The 15,595-nt window shown below is 46.2% G+C and overlaps 1 protein-coding gene across 1 annotated transcript in view; it reads left to right on the top strand.

Annotated features, from left to right (window-relative positions):
* The window catches only part of cux2b (cut-like homeobox 2b), an 84,967-nt gene that overhangs the window by 52,568 nt on the left and 16,804 nt on the right, over nt 1–15,595 (top strand). The window contains exon 4 of the mRNA XM_079361072.1: nt 4,962–5,040. Within this exon, the coding sequence (XP_079217198.1) occupies nt 4,962–5,040 (79 nt within the window). The remainder of the gene's footprint in view (nt 1–4,961; nt 5,041–15,595) is intronic.

Below are 15,595 nucleotides of genomic sequence, written 5' to 3'. Positions count from 1 at the left end.
AGTGCTCTGACTGCTCATCTCGCCGGGCATCCAGAGACGGCCATGGCCACCGGCGTGCTGCTACCACCGCTCTGAGACGGGTGTCACCGTGATTAAATCTGCCCTCAAACACAGTCAGAGTGTTGTCTGCGTCGGTGTGAGTGCAAGTTGACGTGTGTTTGTGCATGCTCCCCAAGTTCAAGTGTGTGTGTGTGTAGGCGTGTGTGTGTGTGTGTGTGTGTGTGTACACGGTTCTTTCCAGACTGTATTGCAAAAGTGTTTACCTCTGCCCCTCTCCTCCACCCACTCATCAGTCACTCCACACCAACTCATCTCACTCGTCCCGCCTGTCCCTCTGAACCTACACTCAACACAAAACAAACGCCAGCAGTGACAGCTGCAAAAGTGCTGGGTGGCACCTCTTCCCCCTCCTGTGGAAAGGACATTTTGTTTTGTTTTACATTCACCTTTTGGAGCATACGAATCCCAAACAAAGGAAACTACTCTGAGATAAATGTTGGAATGCAGCCGTCCTCCTGGGAGTGATTTTAAAATAGTGAAACAACATCAGGTGTGCAGATTCATCTTTAAATAAAAAAAATCATATCAGACAAGTTTGGATTCAGTCACAACTATGGTGCTTTCACACTTTGTAGGAGGAGCTGCATGTGTGAGTGCAAACAGCCACAGTTTGTATTATTGTTCGCAGCGTGTCTGAGTGATGTGAGAACGCTGCAGGATATTCTCTGGAGAATTCACCTGGAGCCAACAGGAGCGGGCGCTGAGGTTTATTCCCTGTGCTCCGTCTACACGCCAGCACGCCGCGCTCTAATGAACCTGCTGCATGCTGTTTCCTGCTCTCTTCTTCTTTAGTCCAGACATTCTCTCCAACTACACGGAGCATCGATAGAAAGACTAGAGACATATTCTCATGATAGTATCGAGTCGCTTAATCTGCTTATTCTGTGTTGTTACCTCAGGTGACCCCCCCCCTCCCCCCCCGACAGGGACAGTCTCCTGCTGTGAGGTCAGGAGAGTATCTGCAGCAGTCCTCCTGAAATCATCCAGATGTTGCCAGGAGTGCAGATGTGAAAACAGCTTTAGGTGACCTACATGCAGAACTAAAGATTTGATCAAACAAAAAGGGGGAAAAAAGAATAAGAAGAATATCTCTACAAAATAAGACGGGAACAAGAACGGAAAAATACACACCAAACACAACAAACTGAAACAGGAAACCATAAAGAAACAAGCAGCATGTCATGACCTGTTCTTGTTCAGTTTATATTTAATTTCACTGTTAAGATCATATTTTGTCTTTTATTTTGTATTTCTCCCCCATGTTGCTTTAATCTCTGTTACAGTTTTGTTTCCTGTTTTATTTTGTAGTGTTTCCTGTCGTCCTGTGTGTGTGCTTGCTGTTGCGCTCTGGAGTGTGTCTTCAGTGTTTCCTGTTTTATTCAGTAGTCCTTTTCTTGTCATACTTCCTGTCTGGGTCGAACTCGTTTAAAAGCAGCTCATTAAAACTCATCAGGAAGTATCGCCTTATTTTGAAAGCTTTAAGTACAACTTCACAGGATGTTCTAAGTTTATTTTATGCTGATATAACTAGAGACTTAAATAACGACATAAATCACGTAAATGTACGACTTCGTTCTCTTAAAATTTTCTGGAACGTGTTTTTCTTTTTTCTCTTACGACTTTAATCTCGTGAATTTGCGATGTTCTTGTAAATGTACGATTTTATTCTCGTACGTATTTTACTCATCTCTTGAAATCTCTGGTTTTTCTCCCCTAATATTCCTTCAGAGAAATGTGAACTATACGTTTATATTTGATAAAGGAGCGTGGACGGCCGCGCCTCACTGTCACAGAGGACTGAGCGTTTGTCAGGACGCCGGTGAATTTTCCAGGAAGGTGTTGTGACAAGGAGTGTTGTGGTGTTGGGCTTCCCACTGTTTTGTTCTAATAAGCATGGAGCGGGATCGGGGTTGTTGTGACATCCTGTCAGCCTGTGGGCTGGACCGGCGCTCAGTAAGCAGCGCAGTAGGACGGACTCCCTATGATTGTGCACTGACCTTTGCATCATGGGGAAGATGACAGGTAATTTAGAGGCCTCAGGGACTGTGGAACCATACATTTGCTGTCCCCAAACCACCCACACCACCAGCCACATTCACCTTGAGATCCACACACACACACACACATATGCAAAATACAGAGAGTGAAGTCTGTGTGTGTGTGTACACACAGGCACAGATGCAGTCACACCGTGTCACGCGAACAGTGCAAGATCTGCTTTCACACACGCCCAACATCTCCCTCCTCATCATCGCACACTCTAATCACCTGCATCATCACATCCCTTCCCCAAACAACCAAATCACAGGGGGTGGCAAACTGGTAAGGCAGTGGGGGAAAACCATGATTTAGAGTGATAATTACATAATCACCAGTTGTGATAATTGTAATTGATGACTGCATAATTGCTAATTGCACTTTTTATGGGAACCTCTCTTTTCCGTTGTCTCCTCGTCTCTCTCTCTCTCTGTGTGTGTGTGTGTGTGTGTGTGTCGCTCAGAAGCCCTTCACTCAGCTCCGCCTCCTTCCTTCTCCACGTGTTCTCTCCTCCTTCATTTATGTCTCTCTGCCCGTCGTATGTTCGCTCCTCGTCTCACACACAAACACAGAAACGCAGTGGGTACTGTAAGAAGTCTCAAAGGCTTCTCAGTAAGTATTTCCCAGCAGCCGTGTCCCAGAGGCCGTGTGCTGCCCACTCTGTGGCTGCATGAAGAGTTATGGAGGAGCGCTAACAGGTTTCCTTTGTCTCTCCCTCTCTCTGGCTTCTCTGCCCCAGGCTTTACTCCAGCTTGTAAAATCAACCTGTGGCCAAGCCCATTCCCATGGTAGCCATATCCTTTATCACAAAACGGGCGAAAACAAAGAATGCTGTGAGTCCAAGTCAGGGGCTGGAGCCTGTTCTTGAATCCAAAAGAAGGGAAAAGATCTGCCGGCTGTATTTCTTCCTCGAGCCGTTCTCACCTTCCCTATATCCTCACATCTTTCAGTATGAGACTTGCAGCTTTGAAACCCAGTGCTTGGCTGGAGGTAGATTAGCATGGAGATGAAGACGACTCCCTGATCGGCTCCATATTATGCACGACACCTCAAAGTGCTTTGATAGCATGGGTGGGTTGTGGGGGGTATCTATACGGAGAGTGGGCACTGACGTGAAAAGGCATCAGGCAGGCGTGTGATTGATGTCTCTCCTAGCGTGTGCAGGCAGGTTAATGGTGTGATTGTGGAGGTAATCTCAGTGTTCTCTCGTTAAAGGATGATGGAGGGTCTAGAGACCCCCAGAGTCCCTGGAACAAATAGCCTGAGCTGCTGCCTTCCCAGGATCCCTGGCTTTTTACACATGCAGAGGGCAGCCTCACTTCATGTTTATGTTTGGGAAGAAGCCCCGCCCCCCCGCCGCTGTAGGGGCCATGTAGTTTAAATGTAAGCTCAGGTTGATGAGAGTTGGTCTGGATGTCACTCTGCTTTAGGAGCTTTGCTTGATCTTAAGCCTGAGAGCTCAGGTTTGTTATTGGCTCGCGGTGAAACTCGGGTTCATGACATAGCTTGAGTTCGTCGTGACACACACACACACACACACACACACACACACACACACACACGTGCAACAGTGTGTGTGACGCAAAGCGCATCTGAACCGACACTATTTATGATCTCGTAAAAAAAAAAAAAGGTGTCCATCGTGCTTCACACATTTTCACTGTTTGTGAATGAGCGTTAACATCAGGCCGCAAAGGAGGGGCGAGGGGAGGCTGGTTTAAACAGAGGTTAGTGTGTGTTTGTTGGGGGAGGTGGGGGGGGGGGGGTGAATTGGGGTAGAGCTGAGAGAGACAACAGCATAGTGTAGCAGGGAGCAGGCGGAGAGCTGCAGACTATTGGATCTGTATTGATTGCGCTCCAGCCTTTTCCATTTCCATGAACTCCTCTGAGCTGCTCTGAGTGGGAGTGATGGGGGGATTTGCTTGATCTTTATGATATTTCTTTAAACATGATGCTGTCGTTATGCCTCCCGAGGGAGGAGGCCAGCCATTTCCAGTATATCAAAGGCCCTCCGTTCCTCGCTGTTTGCACACACCTTATTTATAACCCTACTAAACAGCCCCAGCACACAACCACCACCATATTCGAGTGTTTCCACCCGGATGTTTCCCTTCAAGTACGGCCGGACCAATAGGAGCAGCCTTGACCCCCAGCACACTGAGCCCATCCAACAGAGGCTGTTATCAACAGTGACAGAAACGACACAGACAATAGATGACAATAATTTGGATTCCGTCTGCTCTCTGAGCGGGGGATCATCAGGAGGAGCCTGATCTGATTTACTGTTGCAGAGCAGAGGACGTGGACAGGCAGCTTCAGCATGTCCTCTGACTGCTGCAAACAGACCCGTGGTCCAGAGTAACCCACATACCCACTCGGGCAGGTGCCCTCGCCATGGGGCCAGGTGGTGGCTAATTCGCTTTCTTTGTCCCTCCTAATGAATCGTTAATTGGTTTGCATCACCCGCAGAGCCGAGGCTAGCAGGTGCTGCGTGCTGCTGGTGATGGAGGCCGCTGTCACAGGCGTGCCTTCACACAAACACCCTCACCTACATTTAACGGGCCAAATGTCACCTCGCAACATTCGGGGAGGATATCTGCACAGTGGATGACATTTTGTCCTGGCAGTCACAGCTTCAGCTACCCAAGAGCGCACGTGTGAGTTATTGGAGGGATGTTTTGAGGCTGACCTCTGCTCTGCTTTCTATTGATTCTCTGCAAGTCGTTGAAGATTCTCAGCTTTTCCTGCTCTCTGTTAAACCAGTTAATGGGCGATATGTAAATGTGCCGTGCTGTGTGTGGACACGCGTGACAGGCTCATATCAGTGGATGTTTACCTTCATGTCGTCCTCTTCTTCCCCGCAGGTGGTTGCTCTGAACAAGCGCAGTAAGGAGGCCGAGTCTGCATTCCTGGGAATCTACAAACAGCTTATCGAGGCCCCAGGTGAGTCTCCCACTAACACCAGAGACGTGTCTCACAGACAGAGCAGCAGCGCAGGCACATTACGTCTTCATGGCGTCCCTCCCCTGAGACAGCTTCTCCGTCAAACCTCGATCCCTGGACCATCACTTTACACATACACCCAGACATCAGGCATGCACATGAAGCAGCATTCACCGCCGTAGAGTCATTTCTTTGCCGTGGAGAGATATGGAGCAACAGCACATGGATGCAATATGCATAAAACCCTATACCCTGTGGCTCTTATCTATTTTTCAAAGTCTGCGCTCTCAGAGTGGTTTCCAAAACTCTGCGTGAGGCCACTTCAAAATCCAGTATTGGTCCTTGAGTGTAGCCTGGCTGAGGAGAGAACACATCCTTGAGGAGCTCAGCTGTTGATTGTGGAGAGCCAATTAAAATCCCAACTGAAGTCTGGCTTCGTGTGGAACGCAGGCCTGATGAGGCCAATGGGGGGAGAGAGAGAGAGAGAGAGAGAGAGAGAGAGAGAGGGTCGAGAGAGGGGGGGGGGGGGGGGAGATGAGAGCAAGTTAGAGGAAAGACACGTTGTGACTTTATTCAGTTGTTATTTCAATGTCAGGGCACATGTACTGTATTGCTCTTTGTTGCAGGAGACGGCAGCAAAATGCAGCCCAATCTCAGCGTAGATCAGAAGAACACTTGTGGCAGGAGGAGAGAATGCTGTTTACAGATTCAATGAATACGAGATAAAAGTCTGAGTCAGAGAAAAAGCGATGGCAGCAACTGACTTTTAAAGGTCTCTATTTTCCCTTGAAGTCCTCTGCTTGATATTGTAGCACTACACACACACACATCGACACACACACTCACACATGCACACACACACTTTGATTGGAGCTACTTTCTTGATAAGAAATATTATTCTTTGAAGATGTATTCAGTTAGATTTTCTGACCTATACCTTTTAAACCGAGGCCTCAGGCACGTCTCCTGGGATTCTTTCTGTTATGAAACTCACTGAAGAAGAGAACAGACTCTGAATGTTTGAGATGTAAAAAACGAAGCCTGTGTCCCAACATCAACTGGAAACCAGTCTTCATCTAGATCATGAGACAATACATGTTTGTTTTTCCATGACGAAGGCGAGACACTGCCGACTGAGACGAGCCATTTTTCATATTTAAGATCACTACATCACAAGGCAATCGCTAATTAGTCGCTAATTAATATGTCTGCATATATTTCCGGATGTTGTGCATCCCTTCAAACGAACAGAATGAGTGAAAACTACTGTTTCATTCATAATATAGCAATTTAAAAAAAGAGGTCTCGTGGCTCAAATTACCCATACGAGGCGCCCCCCCCTCCCCCCACCTTCTCCCTGCCCGTCACTTCTTCACATCCATGTGGATTGTTCTTTATTAAAACACAATTCAACAAGTACAATCACTTTTTATTATGATTATTATTCATATTATTGCTAAACAGCTGTTTTGTTAAAATAAATAAATAAGATGAGAAAGCCTTAAAGTGCTCATGGAAGAGAACATTAACATGACAGAAATCCTTGGTCCAGAGTTTCTTCATGTCCTTGCTGGCAGTAACGTCAGTCAGTAATGATTCCATCCATCCATCTCACACCTCCACTCTGACTCTATGTTGCACCTGTGGAGGTTGCAGGGGAGCACAGACTGCTGGGACCTCCTCGCTGTGCCACCAGCTCTGTACTTCTCATCATCTTCATCTTTCTCTTTGAGAGTAGATGTTTTGGTCTACAAGGCTCACTTTACCCCAGAGCTACCGTTTAGATTTGATCAGTCTTCACAGCTAAAATGGCGTCCTTTTATGCTAGGTTTCTGACCTCATGTTGTAGCTCATAGAAGCCACAATATATAGTATAAAATAAACTTAGATTCTCACGAAACTTATGATAGACTAAATTCACTTTCAAGAGTGAAAAATATATTTTGGACCACTTTACCCACGTGGTTCTTACCTTCATAGACTCCATGAAATGATGCCTTCCTCCTAAATATTGGATCACATGATCTTTTTGTTTTTGCCGTTTCCTAGCAACATGGGGGGGCTCAACTTACCCTTTGGCTCAACTTACCCCAGTCTCCCCTACGTTATTTTACTACAATATTAGTGGTGACTGTGAGACTTTATCATCAACGTCCATTTGCCGCCATTGTGCGTCTAATCCGTCTGTCAGAATTCACGGGAATGATTCTCTCTGAAATCCGTCGTTCATATTCGCCGTTTTGAATCACGTCCAATCACTGAATGGTATCCACTCCTGAACTCCCCTGTGCGTTGTCATTGGCTGGAGGAAGCACACCAGCTCCGCCCACAAATGTCCCGAGTCAACCAAAACAAAGCAGAAGAGAGTCCATGTAGGTGAGAGTCCGTCTCATTGGATCAGGTCAGAGCGGCCCGCACAGCGGTTGGATCAGTTACTCAATGACTCATTAATGACTCGTTTGAATGGAAAATGAACGAACACTGTGTAGTCAATAGATAAGTGATGCTTTATTTTTTGTCACGATAAAAAATAAATCGAGGTTTCTTAAAAAAGAAGAAGAAACTGAGATTTGGTGGAAGGAAAAGAAGCTTCCTGTTTCCGACGCTGTCGCTTGTCCTGAACAGGAGAGACTCCTTCTGGAGTATCTCGTTACCGTTTGATGATTTCCTGATGCTGCGATGATGCAGCACGTGGAAGGTGTCTTGATCTTCTTCTGGCTTAGACAAGCCTCCGCACCTGTCGCCATGTGCCTTGCTGCCTCACCCCCAAAAGAGTCCCGGATCCCGGATCTCTTCGGGTACTTTCACCCCTGGAGCTTTGAGAGAAGTAGTTCTGAAACAGGAGGCGTTTACCTCCATGGACAGACAACATGCACGGCCTGCTCCGACCTCCACCTCAGTGGCGAGGAAAAACAGGAACGCCACTTTTAACCCTGACCGTCGTTAGTTCACAACAAGACGCACAATGAGCTGCTTTTTAAAGCATTGATCTCAAACAGAACTCTGGTGCCAAAAAATGATAAACTAAGTGTCACACACACACACACACACACACGGACGTAAACACACACACACACACACACACACGGACGTAAACACACACACACACAGTCTTGAAATCTAATGGTTAATAGTCGACTGACAATGTTACAAGTCAGAACACAAACAAAAACAGGGTTCTGTCTTTGCAGTTTCTTTGCAGGTGTTTGTAATGGGTTTATGGCACTAACCCCCCCCCCCCCCCCCCACACACACACACACACACACACAGACACACACACACACACACACGCACACACACACTCAAACTTACACACAGTAGACTGATTTCATCTGAAGTGAGGACGGTCCACATCTCTGATGTTTGTCATGCTGGATCAGAAATGTTTCCTTTTCCCCCAAATTTCAGCCAAATCACATAAATGTTTGTGTCTTTTTTGGATAATATGAATATGACATAAGACGTATATACATTTTGGACTCAATGGTTGGATTGATGGTTGTATGACGGTGATCGATCCCCCCTCTCACACACACACACACACACACACACACATTCTCTCGCAGCAGAAGTAAACAGAAGCCGGAGCAAGGACAGTGTGTTTGTGTGTGGAGCCCTTGCAGTATCTGCCATCTGTGACGAGGGGCCCACAGTATCTCGGGCCTGTTTGTCACTGTACATGTTGCTGCGAGTGTCCAAGGTCACAACTTCCCCCTTTCCAGCACCTCCCCATGCCTGAATGGATGACTCCAGGTACACTGGAGGACAGTCATTTGGCCGTGGCCCCACTTCATTTCTCTCTGCCCCTCAAACACAGCAGTGAGCGTCCCCACCATTCCCCCAACAAATGCTACAGCTCATGTATTTTTAATCTTCTGACAGATGCAATTATTCTTTACACACCGTGCTCGTTAATCTTAATGCAGTTATTACTATTCATTGCAGGACTTTTTTTTTTTTTTTTGCTCTCTCTCTCTCTCTCTCTCTCTCTCTCTCTCGCCTATTATTTCATCATAGAGTACCTTTCCCTCGATGTGTGTGTGTATGGGCTAATTTGTGTGGCCAACACCATGGCCTCTGGTCCAATCAGACGAGGCCAACAGTAGAGTTAATGAATGCACAGGATGAACAAGGCAAAGAGGGGGAGGGGCACACGGCAGCAACAGCAGCAGCAGCAGCTCAATATGTGACCTGTTGTATCCTGCAATCATTAACATCTGGTCACATATCAGTTATCCCCCGCATGAGCTTGTTAGAATACAAATAACATATCTGTTAAGGAGTCCAGCATGTTAATGTGAAAGCTGTGTTCGTTCAGAGACAACGCTGTAACCTGACTGAACACAAACAACTTCTTCACGCAGCTCATTGAAGTATTTTTCTCTCTCTTCGCTTGTCTTTGGTGAAGCCCCTGAGCCAAAATGTCAATCCACTGGAGTCTTTCATTAGTGCTCTATATTTTGATTTGCTTGTGACATCTCCCCATGCTGTGCACTGTAACTCCTACCCAGTCAGAAGCTTGAAAGAGGCCCGTTAATAGTGTTTCCCTAACAATGTTTATATCACCTCCGCATGGTTTTGATCAGCGCACATAAACACGTCCTGATCACTGAAATCTGAAAAAACTCTGGCAGCTTCAACCCAAATGTATTGGTTTCCCAGAGATGCACCTTCACGTGTGCTCTCATTTTCTTCTCCTCCTCACCGTCTCGTTCTGCTCGTCTCTCCTACTGTGTGTGTGTGTGTGTGTGTGTGTGAGTGTGGCGTTTGAAAGTTGGCGTTTGTTGCCACCTCTGTGAGAGCAGCGAGGCCCTGTCGCCAGGGGCGTAGCCCTGAGACTGACGCTCCAGGTGTTTGCTCTTCCTTGCCTCCTCTCAGTACACACACTTATCCCTCAGGATCCACCCCGCTCCCCCTCTCTTTTAGAACACAGCTCCTTTTATCTGAGCGGGGAGCTCACTGAGAGTTTGTGAAGATACTGATCTGAATACACCCCTAAGTGTGTGTGTGTGTGTGTGTGTGTGTGTGTGTGTGTGTGTGTGTGCGCTTTGCCTACGGCATGTCTGAGGTGTGTGTTTGTCTCGCTGTATTTTTGTGTGCATGGTTGTGGTAATGTTTTGACAACAGTGCTAGCTAGTGGTGAGAAACGGTAGTGCAGGGCAGAGCACCCAGCTTTTTGTGACACATGAAGTCGCGTGTCTTTCTTTGTTACGAGCTGGTTTATAAGTGCCTTCACATCAGATCCCTCCCAGGGCTACGGCATGATCAGAACAGAGAGCAGCGACCTTCGTAATTCAAACGCATAAAGGATAGTTGTCCTTCTCCAACCCTTCATATACACAAACAAGCAGAAGCCAGAGAGGCCTGCCAGGCACAGCAGGCCGGCTTCATTGTCATTTTGCAGCTGAGTACCTACAGTCAGGACGAGAGCGGAGAAGGAGAGGCGCGCGCGTGTGTGTTTGTGGCAGTCTCCTGGAAAATAACGACATATGAAAGCTGATGGAAAATGAAAGCTCTCTGGGCGGGACGAAATTATGCACAAGTGATTAATAAGAGCAGTAATAAACAAAGGCCCAGGAGATGTTTGAGGTGCTTAATAATGCATTATGTTCATAAAAGAGCTGGGCCTCTCCAACTGATCCCTGTGGAGTACGAGACCCCAGAGGGAGCAGGCGAGAGTGTGCTCTTAAAAGACTGTGTGTGTGTGTGTGTGTGTGTGTGTGTGTGTGTGTGTGTGTGTGTGTGTGTGTGTGTGTGTGTGTGTGTGTGTGTGTGTGTGTGTGTGTGTGTGTGTGTGTGTGTGTGTGTGTGTGTGTGTGTGTGTGTGTGTGTGTGTGCAGGAATGTCTGCGTGTGTGTAGGTGCCTGAGAGCAGATTAGAGATGTAACCATGGGATTTAAAAATAGTAAGACAATAGACTGGGCCGTGTGACGAGGTTAATTCGATGTGATTTGTTTTACATGTCTCATAAATAAAACAGTTTTTGTGTCACTTGATATAAAGTTTGGTTTGCACGTCATTGCCGCTTGTTTTCTCTCTGCAGCTTCTCCTGTTAATTTAAATGCCATCTCGCCGTGGCTTCGCTCTTTGTTCTGAGCTTTAAAATCTGTTGGTATTGATGTCGTTCCTCCTCCGTCCTTCTGTCTGTCAGACAAAGACGTGGAACAGCAATGAAAACGAACAGGTTAAGAAGTTTCTCTTTCAGCTTTGTTTTCTTCACACACAAAAAAGCCGCTGCTTCCCGCAATCTTTTTTTTTTTTTTCTTCTTCATTCCACCTATCTCTTTATTTTAGTGTTTTCTCATTCCTTCTCCACATCAAGGTGAAGTGAGACTTCGGTTTGCTGTCTGAATATCAAATGCTCGTTGGTTTAAAACGCTCTACAAACACAAACGTCATGTTTGTGAACATGTTGCAAACACTCCTGGTTTTTTTTCTCAATCCTTCACAGGTAGACGTATAGAGGCAGCAGTTTATCCTACATAGCGTATGCCACTTTACATTGTGAAGTGAAGGTGAAAGTAAAGACTAAGTGTTCTCTCAACCTAGTTTGGGTGCTTGACAACAATATTACAGCAGTGTTACTGTTTGTTGCAGCAGCGGCGGCAGAGCGTGTTTATGGACCTTGAAGTCCACTCAGAGGAAAAAAAACAAGACTGTTTTGAATGAAAAGAAAAAACCTTGGAGCACAGCCTTGTAAATTAATTTGTTCGTGTTGTATGATGGGAACACAGCTGGCCTCATTAACATGCACACAACAAATAATTATAGCGTTTTTTTTTCTTTTTTCTCTCTCTTCAGCCAGCCAATGCTTGGCTAATGGGCTTGCTGGGTTAATTATGTCAGAGCGTAATTACACAGAGCCCAGGGAGACATAATGGTGCGCCCTGCTGCGCCCACACCGCCTAATGATGGTGTATCGCTGACAGGGCCAAGACGGACCGCCCCGACACACCTGCTTGTCTTGGCGCACACCATCCCCGTCCACCCCCCACCCACCTAAACACACATCCTGAACCTGTGCACCGTCCTCCCCGGTGCCACCTGCAGTCCGCTGAGCTGTCCGCTCTCTGACAGGCTCTGGCTCCGGGAGTGAAGCCTCACGCAGATTCACAAACGGCCTCCCGCCTTGAGATGTGCAATCGCACAGAAACCACTTCACATGACCATGAGGAAGAGGCTACAGGGTGGCACCCTCATTACTGCTCAACCAAAGTGATGAAACACGAGATCAATGCAGCTGAGAATGAAAACAATTCTTCACAACTTTTTACAACTTTCTTTTGGGCTGCACGAATGTCAGTGTTTACTATAAGTCGGATGAATGAATCGTATGTGGAGCACTTAAACGTGCTCCAAAACTCACCAAAATGTTCTCAAAATTCAAGCAGCAGTGAACTTTACAGGTGATCGTATTTTGTAGCGTTAGCGTCTTAAACTGGCTCCACAGCGCCGCCTACAACCAGCCCCGACACTGCGTTTAATCTGCAGGCATGAAAATTGGTGGGCAGAAAAACATACAGGAAGTCCACCATTTTTATTTGATTTTCAAAATAAGGCAATATTTTAACAAAATCAGATTTTTTGCCAACTTTGGGCCGAGTGTTGTCGACACCTCAAAGATGAACATTTTACAACCTGTTGTGGAGATTCAAAAGGTGTGTGCGTGGCAAGGTAGCAAACATCAACGTGGTTTCTCACCATAAAAATCATAACGCCGCTGTAGGCGATCACATGAACTACCTCTTCCTTTGTCATATTATTGCTCTTCAAACTCAGAGGAGACATTTGGACCATCGTGAGTGAACCTTCATTTTGAAACTTTTTAAAAAAATAAAAAGTCAAACTTTTTTTTTTTTGTCCGCCATTTGTCTGAATTCAGGGATTCAGTCAGACAACTATATTTTGATCTTTAAATTACTGAGAAAAAAAAAGAAGTCAAAACACACTCTCACACACACACACACACACACACACACACACACACACACACACACACACACACAGTTAAGAGGAAACGTTCCCCGCCCACCTGATTCTATTGAACGGCTGTTCAGGAGGAACGAGGGGATCCGAGTCGCACTGAGGAACTGATAGAGAGAGAGAGAGAGAGAGAGGTCGAGGGCGAGCTACAGAGGAAATGTAGCTAGGGACCTTTTTTTTGTTTTTTTGTTTGTTTTTTTTACAAAAAACAAATGAGCCGTGGAATCAGAGAAATAAGATCTGCAGGTTACAAATGAGCAGTTTCCTGTTTTGCACAGAGCCAGACTTCATCTCTTCCATATTTTTACTTCCTTTTATTCTTGTATTTATTGTTCATATTTTCCCTCCACTGCTCCAAACTATTTTAACAATTTAATACTAAACTCCTATTTTAAAGCAAATACATAGAAAGCATTTTTTTTTTTAAACTTATAAAGTAATTTTGTGTTGTGCAAAAAAATAATCCTTTTCTCCTTGTAAGTGTTTGAGTTTCAGCCAAGACGAGGAGGCGAACTAAATCCATTTGAGATTATTGTCATGGTGTGAACCCCCCAGCCCCCCCCCCCCCCCCCCCCCCCCCCCACTCCTCCGGTATTCCCTCCTAAAAACACATTTCAAAGACTGGAAAAGGACGAAGGAGCCCCACGATCCGGCTCACTGGTCCACACTGTCAGTTGAAGAGGTCGTTGGTGTCTCATTTAATTTTGTCCCTCTGTGTTTGCTGTAGCAGATTGTAATATTAGTTATAAACTGAAGACTTGTGTCAGTGTTGTCAGTCTGAATAACACTGTCTGGTTTTTACAACCGACTCTCGGTTTTTTGAGGCTTCAGATCTGCCTGTACAGAAAGAAGAGCACACCGCTGTAATGAGGCATAACGATCCTTTAATGACAGACCGCTTCTTCTTCTTCAGGGTGAAGTGAGACGCTCACGATCACTCGCCCTCGACGTCGTCCCTCTCTCCTCGGCGAGAGCTGGACCTCTGTGCTGTGAAACACAGGATCCCATTTTTTCCACGTCCACTGATTGCTCAGTTTCAACGAAGCAGCTGACCCCTGATGGACGACCTCAGAGCATCAACTACGACGACGATAGTGAGCGTGATGTGACTCACCTGATTCACATCAAGGTTCCTTATCGTGTCATACAGTCTTCTTGATGCGTTCAACCGCTCCAGGTTTTAGTGGGTGGATCAGAGCGCCTCTGAGAACGCCGTGAGTTGCTCCTGTTAGCTGCGTCAGTGAATGTTCTAAAGTGATCAGCAGTCTTTGTGGACGCTCCTGCAGTAACCGTAGATCCCCGGCCCTCTGAGAGAACCCCTGCTGCTCTACTTTGACGGGGGTTAATTTTGTATACAGACTTAAGTTCTATCCCTTCGCTTTAAATTTGACTTTACTTGACTCCCCTGCCACTGATTGATAATCCCGGCTTGTCCATGTGTGAGAGATGCCTTACTATAAGCTGTGTCCTTTGATCATTAAAAGTTGAAAGGATATATGGGAAAGAGGCTGATAAAGTGATTTCTGTGACAGTGGGTCGATGAAATAGCAGTGCTTTAAGTCATCCTGTTTGTCTTAGAAGAGCTGTGCTCCTAATAGTGATGTCCCTTGTGACTGATGCAATATCTCCACTGTTGCTGTAACAATGAATGCAGACAATGTTTGACTGTAAACGGTCCTGGGAAAAATAGCTCAATCAATTAAATGGCCCAAAATGTTTGTCTGATGAAAATGCAGATATGGCGAGCTGCAATGTGCGGCCAGGATTTCAACAAATTGCACATTGCAGAAGTTTTGGCTCTCTGAAGATCATTTGTTTTTGTGACCTGCTGGCTCGGAGTTTGCACTCTCTCGGTGGCATGTGGCAAAGTTTAAACGTCTGTGGCTCAAACTTCTTATGAAAAGTCACTTCAGTCGGCACCCGTACTGAAGAAGGGATCCAATTGGGTTCCTCACAGAAGTCTAAGATGAGTGGATGAAAGCTGTGGGAGAAAAGTTTGTGCAGCAAAGCAGCGATTTTCCTCCTCTTTTGGAGTTTTGAAGCGCCGCGATGTGTGTGTAAGGGCGTGTGTGTGTGTGTGTGTGTGTGTGCACGTGGCTCTACATCTTGCCTCCCCCCCTTGTCAAGGAGCTCCCCTGAGCTTCCCTCTCTGTGCTTTGGCACTAGAAGTCACCTCCTTTGGTGTTCGGCAGGCAGGTACACAACAGGAGCAGCTCTCTCTCTCTGAGCTGTTGAACTTTTCGGGAGGGGAAGAAAGGGAAGGGGAAGATTAAAAACAGCCCTGTGATGTGGAGTGCCGAGCTGCCTCCTGAGAATTCCTGGCATAATAATTTAAATGATCAAATGATACAGAGGAGACTTGTTAGCTGAGAAACAGCCTCCTAGTTGGCCCCATGGGCCCGGTGCTGCCGCGCATGCATTGCAAAACAGCTTCTCTGTTGTGCTAAAGAATCCCGCTTTTTTTTTTTTTTTTTTTACCCCCTTTTCAGGAGGAGACTTTTTCTACACTTTGCCTAGGTGTATACTTAGAACCTAAGACTTTGTCATATATTTATGGCAATCTTCTGGTCT

The sequence above is a fragment of the Symphodus melops genome (genome assembly GCF_947650265.1).
Source record: "Symphodus melops genome assembly, chromosome: 1".
NCBI classification, from domain to species: Eukaryota; Metazoa; Chordata; class Actinopteri; order Labriformes; family Labridae; genus Symphodus; species Symphodus melops.
Note: the sequence above shows the minus strand (reverse complement) of the source record. Positions and strands in the feature narration are given on the sequence as shown.